Below are 25,062 nucleotides of genomic sequence, written 5' to 3'. Positions count from 1 at the left end.
TGTGTGAAGTTTGGTTCGGATCTTCGACCGAATAAGGGCGGTAGGGGTAATTAAAATCTACTGGTGGGTAGTTCACCCCGCAGTCCCTATGCAAGTGAAAATTGTTAACGGATATTTGATTCTAATGTAGTCTAGAAGATTTGTGTAAAGTTTGGTTTGGATCTTCGACCGAATAAGGGCGGTAGGGATAATTAAAATCTACTGGTGGGTAGTTCACCCCCGCAGTCCCTATGCAAGTGGAAATTGTTAACGGATATTTGATTCTAATGTAGTCTAGAAGATTTGTGTAAAGTTTGGTTCGGATCTTCCATCGAATAGGGGTGGTAGGGACAATTAAAATCTACTGGTAGGTAGTTAACCCCCGCGGTCCCTATGCAAGTGAACATTGTTAGCGGATATTTGATTCTAATGTAGTCTAGATCACTTGTGTAAAGTTTGGTTCGGATCTTCGTCCGAATAAGGGCGGTAGGGGTAATTAAAATCTACTGATGGGTAGTTCACCCCCGCGGACCATTTGCAAGTGGAATTTCTTTCGATGAATATATTTTTTATCATGTCTAGAAGGCGTATATAAAGTTTGGTTCGGATCTTCGAACCAATAAGGGAGCTGGAGCCACTAATTTTAATTAAAATTGCTGATTGTACCTTGGTATTAGTGACAAATATATTTTAATTTTGTCTAATTACTTTTAATATACTGTAATTAACTTGTTAAGTTGATAATGTAATGTTTTTTTGTTCGAAAAAATTGATACCCCGTGTGTCCGGTATTACGGACGTCTATGGGCGTTCGGGTATCATCGGAAATTTTTACTGCTGTCTTCACACCGATATTTCAATATCTATGTGCTTTTCTATGACAGCTCCTGAAAGTCGTCCTGGAAGCCATTTGTCGGTCGCAACGACAACATCTCTTACTAGCGGAGCGAGCGATCTGCCCGTTAGCGTATTATTACAAGCACCTCTGTCTCCTATACCTGAAGTTCACAAAAACTGTGGAAATGTAGAGGTAGATCTCATCTTCAAACTCAAATAATTAAATGTGTAATAACATCGGCAATCCACAGGAATTCCAACAAATATTAATGGCCCGAGTTGATGGCAAGGAACTGTTAAGTGAATATGCGTCAAGCAAAGACCTCAGTACTTCAAGTAGAAAAAAAACAAACATTGTTGTGTCAATAATCAGTGAAAAACATGGTAGCTATCCTGGAAAAGATGTAAAAAGTAAATATGCTAAAGAAATAACAAAATTATTTCATTGTTATGAAAACAATGATGGAAATGAATATGTACGTTTCATGTACAATTAAGTAAAATTTCATATTTAACTGCTATCATTAATATTTTCTAGAAACTTTTTTTTTAATCCGGAAGATAGAACAGGATTTCTCGAGAATCGTTTGAGGACCGTAAATAGATCTAATGCCTTAACATACCACAAAATTATCAATGGCAGCTTCGAGTCGCCAGCACTTCTTGAAACTATTACTATACGCGTTTCTCCCCGATTGGTTCGATTAGATTATATATTTCACACTCCCATTCATCGCACGAATGTCTTTCAGAATTCTCCTATGCTGAGAGTGGCACACACTTGTGATCATTTTTATCGCAACGCAGTCTTCAGTAGTTCACGTAGGGAATTTAAATTGGTATTTGCTCCGATATTATCTCGACCCAATTTTGATCATGATTTCGTGATACAGACAGATGCCTCTGACTACGGTATTGGGGCGGTTTTAACACAAGAGTACGAGTCGGGCGAAAACGTGATATGCTATCTGAGTAGGTCATTAACGCCTCAAGAACAGAAGTACAGTACAACAGAAAAAGAATGCCTTGCGGTTTTGTGGACAATCGAAAAACTTAGACCTTACGTGGAGGGTGCTCATTTTACAGTGATCACAGATAACTACTCGCTTGTATGGCTAAATAGTTTAACAACTCCTTCCGGTCGGTTAGCTCGGTGGTCTATAAGACTTCAACAATACAACTATACGATCAAGCACAGAAAGGGTAAAGAACACGTAGTTCCTGACGGTTTGTCGCGTTCGGTACCGGTATTGGTGGAGGAGGTGGTTAAGCAGATTGTTGACGAGGTGAGGGACGTATGGTATGATGATTTGCGATCGAGAATTGAATCGAAACCTGGAAACTTCCTTTTGTATCGGGTCGAAAACGGTAAAATCTTTAAAATAATTAACGTCAAATACTCGAAATTATCTGGTGATGAAGGTTAGCGTTTAGTCGTTCCCAAACCTAGTCGTATTAGGATCATTAAACGTTTTCACGACGATGCGACCATCGGAGGTCATCTCGGGATGTTTAAAACCATAGCAAAGATAGCACAACAATATTAATGGCCAAAATTAAAATGTGATATAATCAAAAATGTACGGAGGTGTGAAGTATGTCAAAGAATAAAACCTGAACAAAAATCGAAAGACGGTGAGATGAAAAGTCATTTAGGAATTGGAAAACCGTGGGAACAAATTAGTGTTGATATAATAGGTCCCTTACCGAGAAGCTCACGCGAATTTTCTTATATCTTGTTGTATTCGATACATTTAGCAAGTTCCGAGTATGTTTTCCTCTGCGACAAGCTACGCGGTAGCTTGTGGTTCGAAACCTTGAGGAAGGTATCTTTTTGACGGTGTACCTAGAGTGATCATTTCCGATAATGGAGTTCAATTTCGGTCGAATCTTTATAAACAACTACTGAAAACTTATAACGTGACTAGTAAATATACTCCGTATTATCACGCGCAAGTGAACCCTACCGAAAGGGTTAATCGTACTATTAAAACCATGCTTGACGCATATGTAAGTGATAATCACAGAAAATGGGATCGGTACTTGAGTAAAGTAGTTTGCGCGCTAAGAACTGCAAAACATGAAGTAACGGGTTACTCCCCATATTTCGATAATTATGGTAGGGAAATGGTGCTTGACGGAGAGTTTCATGATATGTTTGGAGGCAGAAAGTTTGATGATGTGGGAAAACGGGAAAGGGTTTTCGGATCGTTGTTTAAGGAGATACATTGCCGTATAAAAAGCGTTGGATATTGCTTTCAATAGATATAATCTTAGGAGTAGGAAAGTCGATTTTAATGAGGGAGTACTTGTTTTACGACGGAATTTTATGATATCGGTTACTTAGAAGGGTATATCGGGTAAAATGGTTAATAAGTATTTAGGACCTTTTCGCGTTCGGAAGAAAATCTCACCTGAGGTTTACGAGCGCGAGGATAGTGATGGCAATTCTCTTGTCGGACATTGGCATGTTTCGCATTTAAAACCATACAACGAACAAATATATTTTCGTACGTAGCGTGCGGAATAGAGTTAGAATATGCCTACTGCCTGTTTTTCGTCCTTCTTGTTTAGTTTTTCTTTCTCCTTATAGATGGGTTGGTACTTTATGTTTGTATGGTGGTTAATTTCTTCCGATCTTCTCTGCAAAAACACAGTCGATTTCTTGTGCAATGGTTTCGCGTAATACTTTTAGGAAATCATTGTCTTTTATTATATCCATTACACACGATTTAACTAGCTCACGACGATCCGTACCAAAGCGCGTTTTCTCGGTCATTACGCTTTTTCACTGATACCTTGTTACTCTTATTTTAACTATAAAATAAATACGTTTTAATAGCAGAGCAAGTTTCACGCGTGTCTACCATTACTTCTCGAATAAAAACTTTTTCCCAAGTTGGCATGTTAAGTTTTGATAAGATTTGACTAATACTTCCTCGTTCATATCCAGAATCTTATTTCTTTCTTTTTAACTGATTTTAATTTTCTTCCAAACATGGCCACAGCTGGACTAACTTCGGTAGAACTTTAAGATACATTGCGGTAATCAAATAAATATCTACACAAAGCTATATTTACATCTTCTTTTTATAATGCTGCTTTCTTTATTGCATTTTTAATTATTTTCACGACATTCTCTGCAGCTCCATTGCTCTGTGGATGATATGGAGGCGAGAGCATTTGCCGAATACCATTCAATTTTAAATAATTACCAAATTCTGCAGAGGAAAACTGCAAAATATTTTTCTCAAAAAGGTAATTAATGATTTTACATTTGTACAACTCATTTGCTCAACCTCAATTCATTTGGTGTACGTATCAATTAAAATTAAATAACGTTTACTAAAAATAGGTGATAAAAAGTCTAAATGAAGTCTATTCCATGGTCTATTTGTTAAGGGCCAGGGTCTAGGAGCAATTTTAGGTGGATTATTCATTACTGCGGCACAGATTTTACAACTTTACAACCCCATACTATACAGTCGTATTCTAAATGTAATTGGTCTTTCTTATTTACAAACGTAAATAATTTATCCCCTATCTCTTTCTGATCCCGCCCGCCGTGTGAGCAATAACTGTAAACTTTACTCAGAATTGAATCTATTCTAGTTTGCATTTTAATTTGTTTATGATTTATTGGTGGAAATTCTTGTAAATAGAATAAATAACCCATATCGACGTTCTCTTCATGTTTATGTTAACGGTAGCCGCGACAATGCGTCCGCGATTATGTTCTCTTTAGAATTTATAAATTTAATTGAATATTGATAGGTTGATAAAATTATACGACTATTAGGTATATAATCCGGTTAACCGCAGACTTAGTTGCTTCTAACTGTCTTCCTAGCTGTAAAAGATGTTCGAATGAAACAATATCGATCAACGTAAGTTGTCGTTAGAAGGCCGGTGCTAAGTTTTTAAGAATTATACGTAACTGTCCCGTTTCCGATACTTTCGCGCTCATACGAGAAAACATATTTCGCATTATTGAAACATAAATGCCAATACGTTCAGTCGGGCCTCAACATAATCGGAGGTCTGAAATTCAGAACGCAAATCCTCTACGTGTTCCCAGTTCGTATAATTATCGCGGTTCGCACGGTACCAAATGAGAGCTTTATCGGTGAATAAATCGACTGTCGATGTAAAAAGAACAGTTTTCGATACTCGAAAACTCCTTCTCGAAATTCTTCCTTCTCCCTTCTCCTCACGTTTACCGAAATCTCTTCGTCGTCTGATATATTAACCGATTCCAAACTAGGCTCATCCGAAACTATATTTTCAACCGGGGGCTAGTTAGACTTTTGAGGTGTCGAAGAACCTCTCGCTTTCATTTCTAAACGCGTCGACAAAGACACTATTTCTCTTGCTGGTTTCCGTCGTTACCTCAGCCCGATTTGCGCGACCAAACTAAATGTCGAAGGTGATTACAAATATTACGAAATTCCGCGCTACTTGTCGCAATTACTCCCAACGCATCTATTTGCCTCTGAATTCGAGTGATATCATCTTTAATCGCTTGAGTATCTCGTCGAAAGTAAACGGCTTTTCGGTAATTTGAATCTTTTATCGCGCTCCATTTTAAGCAATTTTCGGAGGGTACATCTCATTTCATCGTGACCCCCTTATCTCACAAGGGGACCTTACGGGTTCGTCATCACCGATTTTGTTCATATTTATAGGGATTGAAGATCAGTGTGCTGGAAAATATCCGAGAAAATCGATTTCAAAATATTCAAAATATTTCACAATAGTAGAAGTACGATAAAATTTGTCTTTAGTATACAGTTTCGATTGGTCGAGGAATTATGAGCACGGCTTTGAATGTAGAAGTTCCATTCGAGCTTTCGAACCGAGCGGACGTCCCTCCCCTCCCTTCGTAAGTGCTCCGAAATTTCTGAGTGTGACAGTGCGTACGTGATTAAGCTATCGTTTTTCGCAGAACAGTTTTTCTAAAAACTTACCTGCGCCGCCGGCTAAACAAAGAACCCGGCTCGTCGGTCGGGTCCGTCGGGTAACTCAGGTACCTGAGTACCCCGGTTTTTCGAGTTAAACATTCGTTTTAAACTTAAAAACTTTTAAATTAAAGTGAGCGAATTACACAAACCGAGTAAAAACACGCGCCCCATAATGGGGAAACATAAACGCGAATCAAGCAAAGTGACAGAAGACAACTCGGGTGAAGAATCCGACGTAACTATAACCTCGGAATCCGCGAATTCCGAAAATACCGTGGAAATGGAAGAATCCAGCGAGGAAGAAGTTTTGCCAAAGAAAACCAAACTTTCCAAGGAAGCATACATTCAGAAAAACCAAAAAAATACTCCAAAAAGAACCGTAAGTGAACCCTCAACCTCAACAACAACAAACCAAACAAAAACCTACATTTCCGTTCCAACTTCCAATAAATACTCACTTCTTCACGAAGTAATTGATATACCAACAAAAAACTCCTTTGTTATCCCCAAAAAACCAACACAAACCGTTAAACGAACATCACCACCCATCTCCATTCACATAGAGGGCAACTCTAACCACACAAGTATAACCGCCGACCTAAACGACTGGATTGGGAAAAATGAATATACGCTCAGATACACCAAAACCGGTTGCACGGTGTACACAAAAAATCCCGACAAACGCAACATCGTAATGGAAAACCTAAAAAACCAAAAATCACCCTTCCACGCACATACCCCGAAGGAAGAACGAGAAAGGGCATTCGTCATCGATGGTTTGCCTCATGAAATCGACCCTTCTGAAGTAATAGAAGATCTAAAAACGGAGCACGACATCGATGTTACAAAATGCTTTAAAATGAGGGGAACCAGATTCCCGAAATATATGGTTACCCTCAGTAACATTAAATCGCTGAAAGTCCTACAAGAAAAAGTTAGATACGTACTCAGAACACGTGTCTTCTGGGATTTTGTGAAGAACAATAAATTACTAATCCAATGCAAAAATTGTCAAAAATGGGGTCATGCAACAACAAATTGCTATGCGAGGCCGAAATGTGTCAAATGTATCGGCGACCACGCTACGTCGAAATGCGAAATAATCCACGAAAATGGTTTACCTGTGTCGTGTGCAAATTGTAAAGGCCCTCACACGGCCAACTCGGTCAATTGTCCAAACTACGCCGAGGCCCTGATGAAACGACGCATCAAACTTCCCGGACAACCACAAGCAGCCCCCCAAAGGACTCTACCACCACCACCACCAACGATGACGACGCCATGGAACGTCGTCACAAAAAGAAATACCACCGCCGCCCAGCCGCCCCTCGTTCCAGTTCAACCTCCGAAACCAACAGCCCCGGCACCTACACCAGCCGCCAGTCAGGCCGAATTTTTTGAGTTGGATAACATAATGGCCGAGATAAATAACCTAATAAACCTCCTTGTCCTCATTACAGCCCTAAAATCCTTCCGTGATCAAATAGTACAAGACAAATCCCCAGGAAAGGGATCCTCCAAGCAACCCAACAATTATATCTAAACCTATCCAATGTATAACATAACCATCGCCCACCTTAACACCAACAGCTTAATCCCTAAAATCCATGAAATCAACGAATTCCTATCCCGCCTAAAAATCGACATACTCCTACTCAACGAAACCAAATTAATCCCTACCGACAAAGTATCCTTTCCCGGCTACACCTTATACCGAAAAGACTACTCCCGACGATCCAGAGGTGTAGCCGTAGCAATAAAAAATGATATTCCCCACCTAAAAATTTCCCAACCAAACCTAACCCATCTAGATCTAATTACCTTAAAACTACCCAATAATCTCCACGTCTCCACCCTCTATTGCAGCCCCAGCACCCCTCTTTCAAACAATGACCTCAACAGTCTCATAACCCCCTTCAATAAAATCATTCTCCTAGGCGACCTCAACGCCCGCCATTTCTCCTGGGGTTGCCATATAACTAATAGCAAAGGTCGTAACATCTATAACTTCACCCAATCCCACAACGCATTCGTCCTAGCTCCACCAACCCCCACACACTACCCAGACAACGGCACAACCCCCACCACCATAGACATCGCCATCGCGAAAAACCTTCCCCACCTCCCAGATCCTATCGCGCTTGATGAACTGTCCTCCGACCATAGACCAATCATAATAAAAATAACCCCCCACCCAAACCCCGCCTAACAACCAGCCAAAATCCCCAACTACAAAACAGCAAACTGGCCCCTCTACAGAACCCACATAAACAAATCAATCCAAGTAACCCCCGTAATCGAATCCATCACTAACCTAGACCAACAAATTAAAATCCTTACCACAGCAATCCAATCAGCAGAACGTATAGCCGTCCCTCTGGTCAATAAATCAACATCCCTTCACCCACCAATCCCTCAACACATCACCGATCTAATACAAACCCGCAACCAACACCGCCGCCTATACCAAAGAACCCACAACCAAGAAACAAAAAATCTCTACCACTCCCTGAACCAACAAATCCGATCCCAACTAAAAACCCACAGAAATGAATCCTGGTCCCAAAAACTAAAATCCCTCAATCCCGAAGACAATTCCATCTGGAAAGAAATAAAAAAACTGAAAAAGAAATTCCAACCCATTCCCGCACTATCATCAAACAATTCCTACAAACTATCCGACTCATCCAAAAGTAATCTCCTAGCCACATACTTTTCCGACATACACAAACCAAAACCAAACACCACACAAAAACAAATCGACATCACCCAACAAACACTACAATTCCTTAATCAAGAATTCGACCCTCCCCCCGACCTACATCTAATTACTCCGTCCACAATAAAATCCCTTATCAAACGACTAAAACCTTTCAAAGCTCCTGGAATCGACGCAATCCAAAACATCCTTTTCCAAAATCTTCCTAAAAAAGCCATTGTCCAACTCTCATACATCACCCGACACATATTAAAATTCCAATATTTCCCAACCGCCTGGAAAACCGCAATTATTATCCCTATTCCGAAACCCAACAAAGACCTTACAATCCCGTCTAGTTATCGGCCAATATCATTACTCCCATCCATATCAAAAATAATAGAAAGAATAATCCTCGAACGCCTCAGCTTCCATGCCCAAGACAACAATACAATCCCTAATTACCAGTTCGGATTTCAACCCTTTCACTCCACCACACACCAAATATCCCGCATTGTCAACGACTCTATCGACCACCTCAACACTCGCTCCTACACAGCCCTCGTATCCCTAGACCTTGAGAAGGCTTTCGACAAAGTGTGGACAGAAGGCCTGATCTACAAAATGATCCAATCCAATTATCCCCCATACCTAATTAAATTAACACACAACTACCTGACCTCCCGCTCCATAAAAGTCAAAATCAACTCAACCCTCTCCCGCGAAAAACCCATAAACTCTGGCGTTCCACAAGGCGCTGTAATATCCCCACACCTCTTCAATATACAGCGTGTCCCGTATCTTCCGCATCAGAGCATTATACGGTTGTAGGATACATTATTCTGAAGCGATCTTTCTAATAAAATTTTTTCGAAATGTTTATAATAACCGCACGGGAACTGTTTAAAGGAACTGTTTTTCGTCCAATCAGCAGATCGCAAATCAGACTCAGGTAATCGGTGCCACCCTCGGCCGGTCCGCTACGCCGATGATAACTCGTTTCCCACGTGTACTCACCAATAAATTCGTCATGGAAAGAGAAATAAACTTTTTCGATGAATCAAAGTTGTCCGTTATTGGTCGTCGTTAAACAGTTCCCGTGCGGTTATTATAAACATTTCGAAAAAATTTTATTAGAAAGATCGCTTCAGAATAATGTATTCTACAACCGTATAATGCTCTGATGCGGAAGATACGGGACACGCTGTATACACCTCCGACCTTCCTCAGCTCCCACAAACAAACATCGCCACCTACGCCGATGATACCGCCATATACTCCCACTCACGAGACCCCAAAATCGCCATACTTTCGATCCAATCACATCTCCGATTCCTAGAAAAATACTACTCTCTGTGGAAAATCTCCGTCAACCCACAAAAATCAGAATCCATAGTCTTCACAAAATGCACTCACCCCACCAGAATCCCCGTTCCTCTCAAGATATCAAATTCCAGCATCCCCATCAAAACCGAAATAAAATACCTAGGCGTCACCCTAGACCAGAGACTAACCTTTTCAAACCACATACAAAAATCCATTAAAAAAGCCTCTTCTACAATAAAAACAGTATACCCACTCATCTCCCGCAACAGTGACCTCTCCTTCAAAAACAAAAAACTCATTTACACCTCCATCATCCGCCCCTCTCTCACATACGCAGCTCCAATATGGTCTAACTCCGCCGTCACCAACCTCAACAAAATCCAAACAGCTCAAAACAAAGTCCTCAGAATCATCTCCAACTCCAGCAGATATATCTCCAACCGACACCTCCACCATAAAACAAAAACCCTCCCACTCAAACAAATCCTAATTAAACACTCTCAAAAATTCTATAAAAACACCTCTACCCACCCCAATCCTTTAATAAAAAATATCACCAACAAGAATACACAAAACATTAAACACAAATTCCCCAACCAACAAAATAACCTAAATAAAATGCCAGACATATAAATACAATCCCATTCTTTCCCTACCCTTAACCCCATCCCACACTTCCACAACCCTGAAATAAAAGCCACCCCGACAATTTTTACCCACCGGGGCTGAAGATCGTATCCGACCAGAACGGCTGGAAAAAAAAACAACAAAAAGTAAAAACACATTTATATAATTGTATATATTTGTAAATAAAGCTTTATAAATTTCTCATATTATTTAGGCAATAGTTGTAGTTCTATGTAAATATATTTATTTCCCCCCCACCCTTATCCCCCTACAAGCACCCTAATAAACAAATAAAGCAGATTTAAAAAGCATCCCGCTCTAGATAAATCCTGTCCCGTCCCCGTAGATAAGTAGCATTAAGTTTAATTTTTTAAGCCATATACTGTTACTTTGTATTATTATATCAAATAAAATCTTATTTCATTTCATTTCGTTTGCTTTGAATGTAGAGGTCGCCGGTTCGATCGCCACTGTACTGAGTTTTTTTTTTAATTTTAATTTTACGTAAAAGCTTATTTATTTTATTTTATTTAATAGAAACAGGTAAAACAGTAAATTTCACGATATCTATCACACTGTATAAATGAGGATTTATAACAAACGTTTTCTTAGAATATCTGAAAATTGAGATCTAGCAACCATGCAAATACCAGAAGTTTTTAATAAAACAAAAGAAGTACATATAGTGACATTAAAAAGATCATCCAAGTTTATCTGTGCTTATTGTTAATAAATAGTTTTTACAAGTGTTAATAGTGTTATTAGTATTGTTACGTCTTATTATTATTGTTAAATGTTATTATTATTGTTAAGTGTTATTATTATTGTACGGACAATTATAATGGAATCTGTTGAGCAAAACCTGCACACGGAATTCAATAAATTAACTTTAAAAAATGCTGTTTGTTACTTTCAACAGCTTCTTAAGGAAAATAATCTGATAAGAGAACATCATCCCCAATTAGTAAAGAGTCTGTGTTATTGGCAAAACAACTGTATGAATACACATTACAGAATCTTATTGGTGGTGAGAAACAATTTGTTCTTGTGGATGAATTAATTATGAATGAAGAAGTCAACGATAAAGAATTAGATTATGAAAATAATTTTAAAGAAATTGAAGAAAATGAAGAACCTGATTATGAACCCGAGGGAAAGAAATCGAAAAAGGACCAGTTCATTCCAATAAATTACAAAATTAAGGTAATCAACACTGCGAAATCTCACCCAAATTGGAGTTTGAAAACTCTATAAAATAATGGATGTCAGCGATTGAAAAAGAAGGATGATTTACAAGTTTGGGAGCAACAGGTTAAAAGTGGTGGAACCATTTTTGATAAATATTCTATTATCGATTCATGAACGCATGATCGGTTTAAGAAAGCTCGTCAAGTTAATCACCAAGTGACGACAAGAAATTTACAACAATGGGCGTTATCTGCTGCAAGCCAATTTCCTGACTTTGAGTTTAAAGCTTCCCATTTTTGGGTCGAGAAGTTTAAACGGATGTATAGAATTCGTCAACGAAAAATTACTGAATATGTATCTGAAAAAGAAACAGCATCTATGGAGGAAATTTTGGGTTCTGCGGAAAATTTTCGTATACAGGCTCGTAACCTTATAATAAACTTCGACCCAAATTTTGTGATTAATACAGATCAAACAGGTATTTACAATTAATTGTGCTTTTATAATTAATATATAGTACAAGAATATTTATTAAATACATCATTTTTTTAAATTATTTATTAGGATGCCAATACCAGTCCACTTTTAATAGGACCCTCGCAGCCAAAGGATCAAAACCAGTCCTTTTTCAAAGACAAAACATTAACAAAACAAGTCATTCCTATACAGCTCAATACAGCATTACGTTAGCTGGAAAATTGTTACCAGTAGTGTTTGTATGTCTACAAGAAGCAGGAGATTCTTTCGGACCTCGAGTGCAAAAATTAGTGGACGAATACGTCAAAAAATACAACAACGTCACTCTAACATCATCAAAATCAGGAAAATTAACAACTAACTTATATAAAAACTTTCTAATAAAAACTATAAAGCCATACGTAAAAAAACAGAAATTTTGCTTGTTTGTTGATTCTTGGGGAGGACAAACCAAGCCAGAAATAAATGACCAAATTTTTGTTGATGATGAGCGTTTGTCAACATGTTGTATTAAATTTATCCCTCCAAAATGTACACCATTAGTGCAACCTTGCGATGTTTATTTTTACAGGCAGGTTAAAAACTTTATTAAAAAAACTTCAAAATTGTTCGGTTTTAATTGAACGAAATCGCGAAATTAATTCTCGTGAAGATTGTATTAAAATTCATTCCATTATTCATCACCAGTTATCGTCTTCAATTTTTTTAAATATGATTCGGTACGCATGGTTTGCTTCTAAACTTTGCGACAATAGAGAAGTTTTTATGAATGTGAATCAAGTTTGTTTTTAGATAGATATTTTAAGAAAATCTTGCCGTTGTAATGAATCCTCATTTATTCAGTGTGCTAGATGTCGTGAAACTTACTGTTTTACCTGTTTTTATGATAATTACCATCCTGGTTCATGTAATATTGATTAAAAATAGTAATCTGTTGTTATTATACTCCTAATATATTGTTATATATATATATATATATATATATATATATATATATATATATTAATATCGCCACTGTCAAACCCGGAAATACTTTAGGACTTGCTCGTAGCAGCATATAAGTTCTAATGGGTGTCTTTAATGGGCACTGCCAATTAAAAGCACACATCAACTTGTTGGGTTTAGCCGACGATGTTGAATGCCGACTATGTGCGGAGGATGCGGAGACTGCTGAGCATGTTTTATGCCACTGCCCATGCCCTGCTGTTAACCGTATCAGATTCTCGATTTTTGGATCACAGTTTATCTCCCCAAAGGATTGGAATGACCTTTTACCGAGCAAGGTATTAATGTTCGTTAAGAGCGCCTGCACTGTAAAATTTGATAACGATATCTATCGGGGTGCAATAGATCCTTAGGTATCTATACCTTGCACCGCGAGGTTAGTTGGTCCGCTTATCCCATATGTAATCTATCTAATGTAATGTAATATAATATATATTGTTATTTTTGCATTGTTCGTATATTATTCGTATTGTTAATATACTTCATAAAATATAATAGTCCTAACAATAAATAAATTATTTTGTTATCACTATGCCATCCGTATGCGTAATCTGGATTATTTGGTTTGACAATGAACAGATGACATTGTGCTATTATTGAACCTGTGACCTTGGGCATCCAAAGCCCCACTCACGTCGCTCGGCTAATTGGCACTATGAACGTAGACACAATTTACCGCATTTCTATTGTTGCGAAATATTTTGAAAGTTTTGAAATCGATTTTCTCGGATATTTTCCAGCATGGGATCGAACTGCTTCAGGAAAATGATGTCCGAGTACTGATCTTCAATCCCTATAAATGTGAACAAAATCGGTGATGACGAACCCGTAAGGTCCCCTTGTCAGTGATACCGCGAACTTTCAATTCATAACGAAGCGCGCTAGCCGTTAATCTACCTAACAGGAATCGAACTCCAACTTCGCCGCTGAAACAAAATAAAACAACAACAAAATACGAAAATAAAAATTAGTACTAAATTACAACAACAAAAATGGCAAATCGACTTCTTTGAAAAAAAAAGAAAAGAAAGAAAGAAAACAAAAATGGGATGTAACATAGGTTTTAAGGCAGGTACAATCGGTGTAGCCCATTCCGAAAAATATACCGGTGTCAAAACTTTTAAATTAACAAGTTCTGTTTCAATTTTCTCTTTCAAGGCAAAAGAAACATGACGGGCTTTACAATATTTAAGAATAAAATTTTCTTTTAGATATAATTTAATTTTTCCTACCTTAAATGTACCTAATTTATTTTCAACAACTTTGGGAAATGTTTGTTGCAAATTCTTTGCGAATAGATCTGAATCATTTATAGAGTTCATATTAAATAAAGAATCAATTGAAATGCCCAATTTTTTCATCCAATCACGACCAATCATTGGTGGGCCACCATGTTTAATGATGTATAATTTCAAATTGTTTAGATTAACCACTTTATAATTTACATTAACATGCAAAAATCCTAAAACAACAATTTTATTTCCTATGACTGAATTTATATCAGAGATTTCTAATTTATGTTTAAGGAAATATCTATCATAAATATCTTTTGAAATGGCGGAAATTTCCGACCCTGTGTCAACTTTCTTTACATAATTAATTAAATTATCCATTAGCAAGCTTTGTTTAAGTCAATTTAAATAAAAACAAATTTTTCCTCTTTCTTGCTTTTTTTATTTTATTGTATTTCTATATCGATTTCGAGGAAACAATTCTCATCTTCAGTAGAATCTTACATAAAATTTAAACATTATGATATAAAATCAAAAGTTATAAAATTTACTTACTGTCTATTAAGTTGAAAAAATATTAAACATTAAATCCAACACATCATCCAAAGTAAAACTTCAACAATTTTAATCTAAACTTGAAACATTTTCTTTTTATATAATTGAATAAATACAATAGACCATCAAAAACGAAAAATCAAAACACATTTAAACAAAATCCAAAATAATACAAAACAAATCACGCGTTTACAGTTGACAAGATAAACGAAAAGTGACTGAAGGTCAAAAGGAACAAGCAAGAAAGAAACTGGTATTTATCCTGAATAACACTATCTATATTTAAATTTAAAATCCTTCAATAAAGCAAAAATAGGCTCTGTATTCATTTGTATTTGATCATTTAATAAATTGTAATTTTGATTGTGTTTATACTTTAAAATTTCTAAAATTTCAAGCAAATCCAATTTTTGACCTTTATTACATTTGTGTATTAATTTAGTTTCTTTGTATTTTATGTCCTGTTTCCATTTTATGTTTATAAACATTAGAATTATTTTTAATTTCATGTTCTCTGATAAGTGTTTCCAATCTCCTTCCTGTCTGTCCTATGTAAATGCTATTACAATTATTACATTCTATCGAATATACGCCACATTCTTTTTTTATATCTATTTCTTTTTTATTATTATAATTTGATAATAATTTTAAAATTGTGTTATTATTAGAATATGCCAAAGAGATATCATATCTGGAGAATAGGTGTTGCATAGTTGAAGTATATTGATTGTAGATTATAGGTTTATATGTCAAATTTGAGTTTTTTACCCTAGTATTTAACGGATCTTTTTGTTTTATAATTCTACAAAATAGTCTATCTATAGAAATTTTTGGAAAACCATTATTGTTAGCCAATTTATATATTATGAAATCTTTTATGTAAGATTTTAAATAGAAAATTTGATGTAAGATTCTACTGAAGATGAGGATTGTTTCCTCGAAATCGATATAGAAATACAACAAAATAAAAAAAGCAAGAAAGAGGAAAAATTTGTTTTTATTTAAATTAACTTCTTTACATAAATTTTTTTGTTTATTTTTAAACTTATCTTTAACGGTTTGCATTTTTCGCTTGATATATTAAAGAAATTAACATTATCATCATTTGATTTATTTACATCTTTACTTACGTATTTATTAAATTTCGGTTTAAATTGTAAATTACTTTTCTTATTCTTTACTTTAGAATGACATACGGCGCTAATGTGACCAACCTTATTACACGTGTCACATTTCGCTTCTCTGAAGAAACAGCTGGCGGCGCTGTGATTATCCTTTCTACAATGTTTACATCGCTTCCCTCTGATGGACGAATCCGGCGGTGACAATTTTCCCGGTTTGACTTCCTGTTGATAGCGCCCAACCACGTGGAATTTATTCATCTGCGATGTTGATCCCAATACAATCCCCGCGTTGATTGCTGCAGATTCAATACCAATAGCCAATGTACACGCCATATCCTACGTTAAAGTTACTTCCGAAAACAAACGTTGACGAATTATTAAACACCATTTGATCTCGCAGGTTTTCTTCCAGTTGTGTTCTTGTACAGCGCGACGAAATTTATAACGTTCAGCTATTTCCGACGGTTTCGGATTAAAATATTTTTCCATTTTTACTACTAAATCTTCAAATTTCTCATCTTCCGGTTTCTCAGGACTGCATAAATCCGTCAATATATCAAAAGATTCTGCCCCCATAACCGTAATTAACATGGCCGTTTCGAGTTCCGGTTTTATTTCATTTGCTTTAAAAAATTGACGCACATGTGCGATATAAGATGTCTAATTCCCATTTCTTACATCGAATTCTTCAATAAAATTCTTCCGGTTGTCATTCTTGATGATGAATTTATTTTCACACTTTTATAATTTTTATCCTCGTCGCCATTTGCTACGTCTTTACTCAATAAAAGTATAACGACATGTCTTCAACTTAATAATTTATTTGAAACTGAAAACTGATTTTACAAATCTAACTTTTATATAAACGGTATACACAACCACGCAAACTCAGAACGCTAAAACGCAAAACAAATCAAATTAAATTCGAGTAGTAATTTATATTGCGGATGAATTGAAAACAAGTATATTGGACTATAGTAATTCAATTGAACAATGCTCGATATCATTTTCTTTCAATAAATGAAAAATTTGTTTAGGTGTTCCGGGATTCCGTGAAATAGTAGGCAATTTGTACGAGAATAATTCTGTAGGTCGTCAATGCGGTTTTCGGCAAAACTATGGAAAATGTTGATAAGAGACTAAAGTAATTTATTGGGATACACGACCAACACGACAAAGGCTAGATAATTGAAAAGAGGCTTCCTTTTATCTTTACCGAGCTTTCGGAAATTTTATTTTTCCTTCTTCAGAGGTAACTACAATATTGAGACAACAAAAGTTACAATAATTAACAAAAATGCATCTCAACAACTTACAAAAATGGATTGCATAAAAAACTTTAACGTGTTCTTATTGTAATATTAATTAATAAATATTACTTACAATAAGAACACGTTAAAATTTTTACGTTAAAAGTTAAGACGCAATAAGTCACGTAAGTTTTTTATACCACAAAAACTGGAAAGAAATGAGGCTGACCAACCGTCGTCACGGCAAAACACCAAATACACTAAAAATAACCACTAGGTGGCGCTAAAAGGGGAAATGAAATTGAAAATATGAAAAAGAAACAAAACACCGAGGAAAAAGAACTAGAAAACAAGAGAATCACTCTCCATCGATGTTTGATCCCTTCTACCCCAGTCCTTCATAACAAGGTAACTATAAATAGAACTAAGGTTCTGGGTGTCAGTTCTGAAGTTCAAGGAATTAACCTCTTTATTAATGTAAAACATCTCTAAGAATAATTTTTTAGAATAAATTGATTCTTTATCAACAATCTGAGAATTCTCAAAATTAAAATGGTGACCACTGAGAACATGGTGATGAACCAACGCACTCTTATTTTCATCTCTAGATTGACAATCACGTTTATGTTGCTTAATCCTAGCATCAAAATACTGACTGGTAGTGCCTATGTAGGTTTTTTCGCAATTATTGCAAGGAATCTTATAAATAACATTAGATTGTAAATCTTTAGGAACCAGATCCTTAGTCCTTGAAAAACAAGTGGATAAAGGCAAATAGTTACATTTAGCAAACCTAACCGAGTCAAACCTCACAACTGAAACAAGTTTATCAGTCTACTTGGGGACGAAGGGAATCTTAACAAAGTGGGTCCGGGGGTCAGGAAGGCTAGATATGTCGTGCTGGTCGTCACCTTTAGAAGGTTGACTGATATTACGATGGTAAGTACCATTATGATAAAGAATTCTATTCACTAGACTTATCGGATACCCGTTGTTGACGAATATATCCCGGAGCTTTTTTAGGTTAGAGTCAAGAAAGCGGACATCAGAGATGGATCTGACACGATTAACCATAGCAACCACAGTGTTCAGTTTCTGATTGAGAGGATGGTTTGAATGAAAGTTAATATATCTCCCCGAATATGTTGGCTTAGTATACCAATTTAAACTAATAGTTTGATCAAAATTTCTTATAACAATAGTACCGAGAAAAGGAACACTAGAGTTAGATTCAGTTTCAACCGTGAACTGTAAATGACTATCAAAGTTATTGAACACATCCATAACATCGTCCATGCGGTCGACAGGTACAGCGCAAATTATATCGTCCACGTACTTGTAGATAAAAGGAAGAGAAAAATCCAACAAAGGAATACATTGATCGAGAAGATGATCCATCACCATTGTGGCCAAGATGGGGCTTAAAGGACTTCCCATTGGAGTGCCAAATTTTTGACTGTAAATAACATCATTGAAAGTAAATACCGAAGACTCAAAAAGGAACACTATCAATTGTAAAAACAATTCCATATCAATGGGAGTGACAGAACTTACTAGGTCCCAATTTTGTAACAATATATCTCTCACCAAGTTGAGGGGTATGTTGGTGAAGAGACACCACATCAAGTGAGATAAGCATAAAGTTAGGTGGGAGTTTTATATCCCTAATTTTCTCTACAAAAGAGAAAGTATCCTTGATATTGTAGGAAGTTCTCTCACTAAAAGAAAGTTTCAGAATACCTGACAGGAACTTTGACAAGTGATATGTTTGGAAACCTACAAACGATATAATAGGTCTCAAGGGACAGATCACCTTGTGGATCTTCGGCAACCCATAATACTTGGCATTGACACCATTGTGACATCTAAGGCTGTTATACAATCTCTTATCAATGTATTCCCTTTCTAATAAATTTTTTGAAAATTTATTGTTTCTATTTTGTATCTTTGAAGTAGGGTCCCTATCCAAAACACAATAAGTGGACTGATCATTAAATAAGTCTAAAGACTTCGATATATATTCTGATTTAAACATAGCTACTGTAACCTGTCCTTTATCTGCTCTTAGTATAAGAATCGGGTCCTCTCTTTCAAGACTCAAAAACCTTTTTGTAGAGATCAAACTCCTCTTCAAAAACAACTGGGTACTGTTAAGGTGTTGGTGTCCATTAAGAAAATTAGTCATAATGTTTGTAACTTGAGCTCTTTTTATGTTATGTAAACTACTAGGCAAAACTTTAATTATAGACTCTACATCTACCAACAACTTAGGAACAGACAAAGTAGTGGCATCAGGAAATAAGCCAAACTTAGGTCCCTATGACAAAAAATCTTTGACATCTTCACGTATTTGGATAGATGTATTATTGACGAACCAACCCTTGTTATCATTAAACATTTTAGAATTTTTTAAATTACTATTTTTTAATATTAATACACTTTACTTTATTAAAAATCTTTGAATAAGAAAATGCCAATTTGATCTCAAATTCACCACACATGTAAGACATAAGTACATACTAACTAGACACAACGACATGTGTTCAACTTAATAATTTATTTGAAACTGAAAACTGATTTTACAAATCTACCTTTTATATAAACGGTATACACAACCACGCAAACTCAGAACGCTGAAACGCAAAACAAATCAAATTAAATTCGAATAGCAATTTATATTGCGGATGAATTGAAAACAAGTATATTGGACTATAGTAATTCAATTGAACAATGCTGGATATCATTTTCTTTCAATAAATGAAAAATTTGTTTAGGTGTTCCGGGATTCCGTGAAATAGTAGGCAATTTGTACGAGAATAATTCTGTAGGTCGTCAATGCGGTTTTCGGCAAAATTATGGAAAATGTTGATAAGAGACTAAAGTAATTTATTGGGATACACGACCAACACGACAAAGGCTAGATAATTGAAAAGAGGCTTCCTTTTATCTTTACCGAGCTTTCGGAAATTTTATTTTTCCTTCTTCAGAGGTAACTACAATATTGAGACAACAAAATGCGATCAATAAACCAAAGCTAAACATGAGGTCGCAAAAATTGAACACTAGACATCTCTTATTAAAACTATACTTCTCATAATTCACTAAAGGTGACGAATTAAAGATCAAATAATACTAAAAATTATTACAACGTTAATTATGAAACTATTAAAATAAGTATTACTTACAATAAGAACACGTTAAAATTTTTTATGCAATCCATTTTTGTAAGTTGTTGAGATGCATATTTGTTAATTATTGTAACTTTTGTTGTCTCAATATTGTAGTTACCTCTGAAGAAGGAAAAATAAAATTTCCGAAAGCTCGGTAAAGATAAATGGAAGCCTCTTTTCAATTATCTAGCCTTTGTCGTGTTGGTCGTGTATCCCAATAAATTACTTTAGTTCCTAACAGTAACGACCGTTACTACTCCTAAGTTGATAAGAGAGTGATTACTGACAAGTTGGGATGATGTATGTATGAAAACGGGTCTCTATATGTTGGTTTTACGGTTTAAGAGCATTCAAAATTATTAATGTACATTTTTTTATGATTTTTTAAAACCGAAGTATGGTGAAGGTATTCGGTTATGCTACATAGATACGGATAGCTTCACCGTACTAATTGATTCTGATGATGTGTATAGAGATATTAGATTGAATTTAAATAAATTTGGCACGTCTAACTACAGCCCTGATAATCAGTTTGACATTCCGTTACAAAATATAGCTGCTTTAGGTCAAATGAAGGATGAGAATTGCTGTGAAATTATGGAAGAATTTGTGGGTTTGAGATCAACGGTGTATGCTAATAGTGTTGCTGATGAGCGGGTTACTAAAAAGTGATGTAAATCCTTCAGTTTCAACACATAGATACTTTTCACCCGAGAATTACTAATTTATCCATTATTACCTTCAACCAAAAAGAACTGTAACTCGACCGAATATGTAACTCAACAAATAAAACTACAATAAAAATTACAACATATACGATTTTTAAAAACTTGTCTCGAAAAAAGCCTTACACCTACTTTTGCTAAGGGTAAATATCCAAACCATCTAACTAAAGTCACCACCCGAAAATTAACAAAACAAACAATAAGAAGAGAGATCAAAAAACATTATGGTAACATCGATAGAATTAATATAAGCGTTTATAACATTTATCAAACTCTGACAATCCATTACATAGAAAACAAAAACAGGCACTCACAAGAGATTGGGCAAGAGAGGAAAGAAAACTAGAAATTTTAAGAAGAGATAAAAGAAATGACATCAGACAAACAACGGAGAGGAACAAATTTTTGGTGCCTCACACATTTCACGAAAGAACTACTTTTTTAACAAAGACCACATTCACAACACAAGAACAAAAGCTTTTAGCAAAAGGCTTAAAATATGCCATCTACAAAACACCCAACCTCACAAGAACCGCTATAGAGCTGGAAGCGGTAACACGTAACCACCTTAAAGAAGAAGAAATTCACAGAGAACTACAACCTCTATTAATCAAAGAAGACATAGGAAAGAACAAAAAGAGAAATAGATACAATACCCAGAAGAAACAAAAAAGACAAGAACAGATATTGAAGAACATTAAACAGAAAATCAAGGATAACGATTTGATAGTTACAAAATCAGACAAAGGAGCTGGATTAATAATAATGGACAAAAATAATTATATAGAGAAGACTAACAATTTTCTTAGAGAGAATAATTTTAAATTAATAACAAAAAATCCAACTAATGCTTTTCACTCCAAAGTAAAAAAGATAATCAAGGATGTTACAGATACCCTAATAAAACTCAACATACTACCCAACTCGCTGATCCCAATGAATCCTAAAAGCCCTCGATTATATGCTACGCCTAAATTACATAAAATAGTACACCCCATCAGACCTATCATAAGCTTCGTAGAATCCAGCACCCATAAAATCGCAAAAATGTTGTTGAGTATTTTCAATGACATCACTGACTTCAAACCAAGACACACCATATCGAATAAAAAAGAATTAATGCTAAACCTTAACAAATTCATTCTACCAGACAACTATTTAATGATATCTTTCGATATTGTAAATTTATATACGAATCCCTACTGGAGAAACAATCGAGATAATTCAACAAATTTTAAATGAAAAAATAAATAATCCTGAGGACAGTGCAAACATATTGAAAATGTTTCAGATCTGCATCGAACAAAATTTCTGCTCATTTGAAGGAAAAATTTATACATTCCCAGATGGTCTGCCCATGGGATCTCCACTGAGCGGATTGATGGCAGTCATATTTCTCAACAAATTAGAAAACGAACAGATAATCAACCCCAAAAACCCATATAACAAAAACATAAAACTATGGAAGAGATATGACGATGATGTATTTGCTATTATAGAGATCACAGAAAATAATACAATCGAAAACATTTTCACATATATCAACTAATTCCACAACAACATCAAATTTACGATGGAGACCGAACAAATGAACAAACTAAACTTCCTAGACCTTACTATAGAAAAGAAAGACAAACACTTAGCATACGATATATACCGAAAGAAAACTCAGACCGATATAATAATTCCATACAAGTCACACCATGAACATAAATTTTCAGCGTTCCATTCTCTAATAGACAGAGCCCTCACCTCCAACATGAGTCAAGAAACAATAGTAATAGAACTGGATAAAATTAAACAAATAGCTCACAATAACGAATACCCACAAGATGTAATAGAAAAATTCATCAACACGAAGCTCCAGAAATTCAACCTCTCCAAGAAGACCAGGTTAACATCAAGAGAAAAACCAGAAAATAAAAACTATCGAACCATACAATATCAAGGCGAGATAAATGGGAAAATAAGAAAAAATGTTAACAAATACAACTTGGAATCAACTAGCAAAAACAATAACACATTGAGTAGACACCTAATAAACAACAAAGACAAGATTAACAAACTGGACGACAATGGAATATATAAATTACAATGGAGATCTTGTAGAGCAACATATATAGGACAAACGGGAAGAAGGCTGGGACAAAGAATTTATGAATACAAGACTCAAAATTCTAATCTTGGAAAACATCTAATGTTTAATACAGAACACGAATTTAATGATAACGAGGATGCAACCTTAATACACAAGACCAATAAAGGACATCTAATGGAAATCCTAGAAAATTATGAAATAAATAAATTTAAGAACAACTTTCCTATGTACAGCTGCTTAAACGAACAAACGGGAACAACAAGTAAACCTCTATATCTATATCTAAGGACACCTTTCACACCACCAAAAAGGATGGACAAACCATCAGAAGAACGAGGGTTGCCAAATAAATAATATTTGGTTTCCGCAACTTCTGAATGTGTATATATTTAGTTCTTTGCTACAGTTGCATTCGCCAAATGCATCTTTCCTTGATCTTCAACAGCCTTCAAAATTAAATTAACACATGCGCGAGAAGTCTGAAATAACTGAAATAATTTGGTGATAATTTCTTGTTATTTAGTATAATTATTTAACAAGTTTGAAGTGAACTTGTTTCTGAAGAAGGTTGCAACATGGCATCCGAAACGTCAAACATTTTTTCAAAAAACACACGGCTTAACCCGAAAGATTCTAGTTCTAGGTCTAGTGTTAGTTCTTGTGATAGTGCTAGTGTTAGTTCTAGTTTTAGTTTAATTAATATCGGCCGTGAAAGCCTTCGTACTTATAGTATAATTATTGATTTTAATATGTTCTCTACGAAACAACACAACAAGTTTTCAAATATTCGATAATTTGACGTAATTTTTTTAATTGTAACCAGACAACACATGTTGTCTGGTTACCTTTTTAAGAATACAACATTATAACAATATATTTTTTTGTAATAGGAAGCCTTCTGAAGATGCCTTAAGGGGATTCACCACTGAAAAAATACTTTTTTTTTAAATACACAATAAAAATGGCCTAACTATTTTTTCTAATGTGTAGTAGGTTATAAAAATACAAAAATATGAAATGGCCAAAAAGTTGTCATGTACAGGCTACAGCTAATAAAAATGAATTTTTTTCCACGTTTTTCAGACCATATTTCAAAGTGATATATCTAAAAAACTTTTCAACATATTGCACTGATCATGGTCTTATTTTGAAGATAATGATCTATTTTAAATATTTAGGTAGATTTATTTAGGTAGCTTTAGTGGTTTTCAAAAAATCATAGACTATTTTTTACTTTTTTTCAAAAAACATATATATATATATATATATAATTATGTTTCTAAGCAGCATATGCACCTAAAAATCTAATTTTACCTAAATATTTAGTAAAAGATCTACTGAATATGTGGTGAAAGTATGAACTCTCTATCTAAATTGGTTCTCAAGATATATCAATTTTTGTCTGAAAATTTGTCGAATTTAAAACTTTCGGAAAACTGCATTTGAAATAAAACGTATGTTCAACACTAATATTTGAAGTATATGTTTTAGTTTATGGTTGTGAAATAAATTTACACAATATATTAGGTCAAAAGCTTGTATTATACATCAATATTAGGTCACATTACCATATCAGTGTTCAATAAAATATATATATACATCGTAAAATAAAACAGAGTTCGGTCGTTGACGTTCAAAATTCACCGGCACCATATGTTTTCCCCTCCGCTTCTATTTTCCTGTTTTCCTCCTCAAGCTGTGCATGTCTCAACTTCCTTCTGTACTCTGTGAAGTTCATCTTTTTACGTTTCTGTGCCAGTGCTAGTCTTTTATTGTCGAAGCGCTTGGCAATCTTGGCAGCGTTTCTTCC

General features: G+C 35.2%; 1 protein-coding gene across 1 annotated transcript; it reads left to right on the top strand.

Annotated features, from left to right (window-relative positions):
• The first annotated feature begins 22,913 nt into the window (after positions 1-22,913).
• LOC139431268 (uncharacterized) lies at positions 22,914-23,606 on the top strand. Its single transcript, XM_071198912.1, has one exon. It carries the CDS (start codon positions 22,914-22,916, stop codon positions 23,604-23,606), a length of 693 nt encoding a protein of 230 aa, XP_071055013.1.
• The last annotated feature ends 1,456 nt before the right edge of the window (positions 23,607-25,062 follow it).

Source organism: Onthophagus taurus, chromosome 8 (assembly GCF_036711975.1).
Source record: "Onthophagus taurus isolate NC chromosome 8, IU_Otau_3.0, whole genome shotgun sequence".
In the NCBI taxonomy this organism is placed as follows: Eukaryota; Metazoa; Arthropoda; class Insecta; order Coleoptera; family Scarabaeidae; genus Onthophagus; species Onthophagus taurus.
This window is presented reverse-complemented; position numbering and strand designations above follow the sequence as displayed.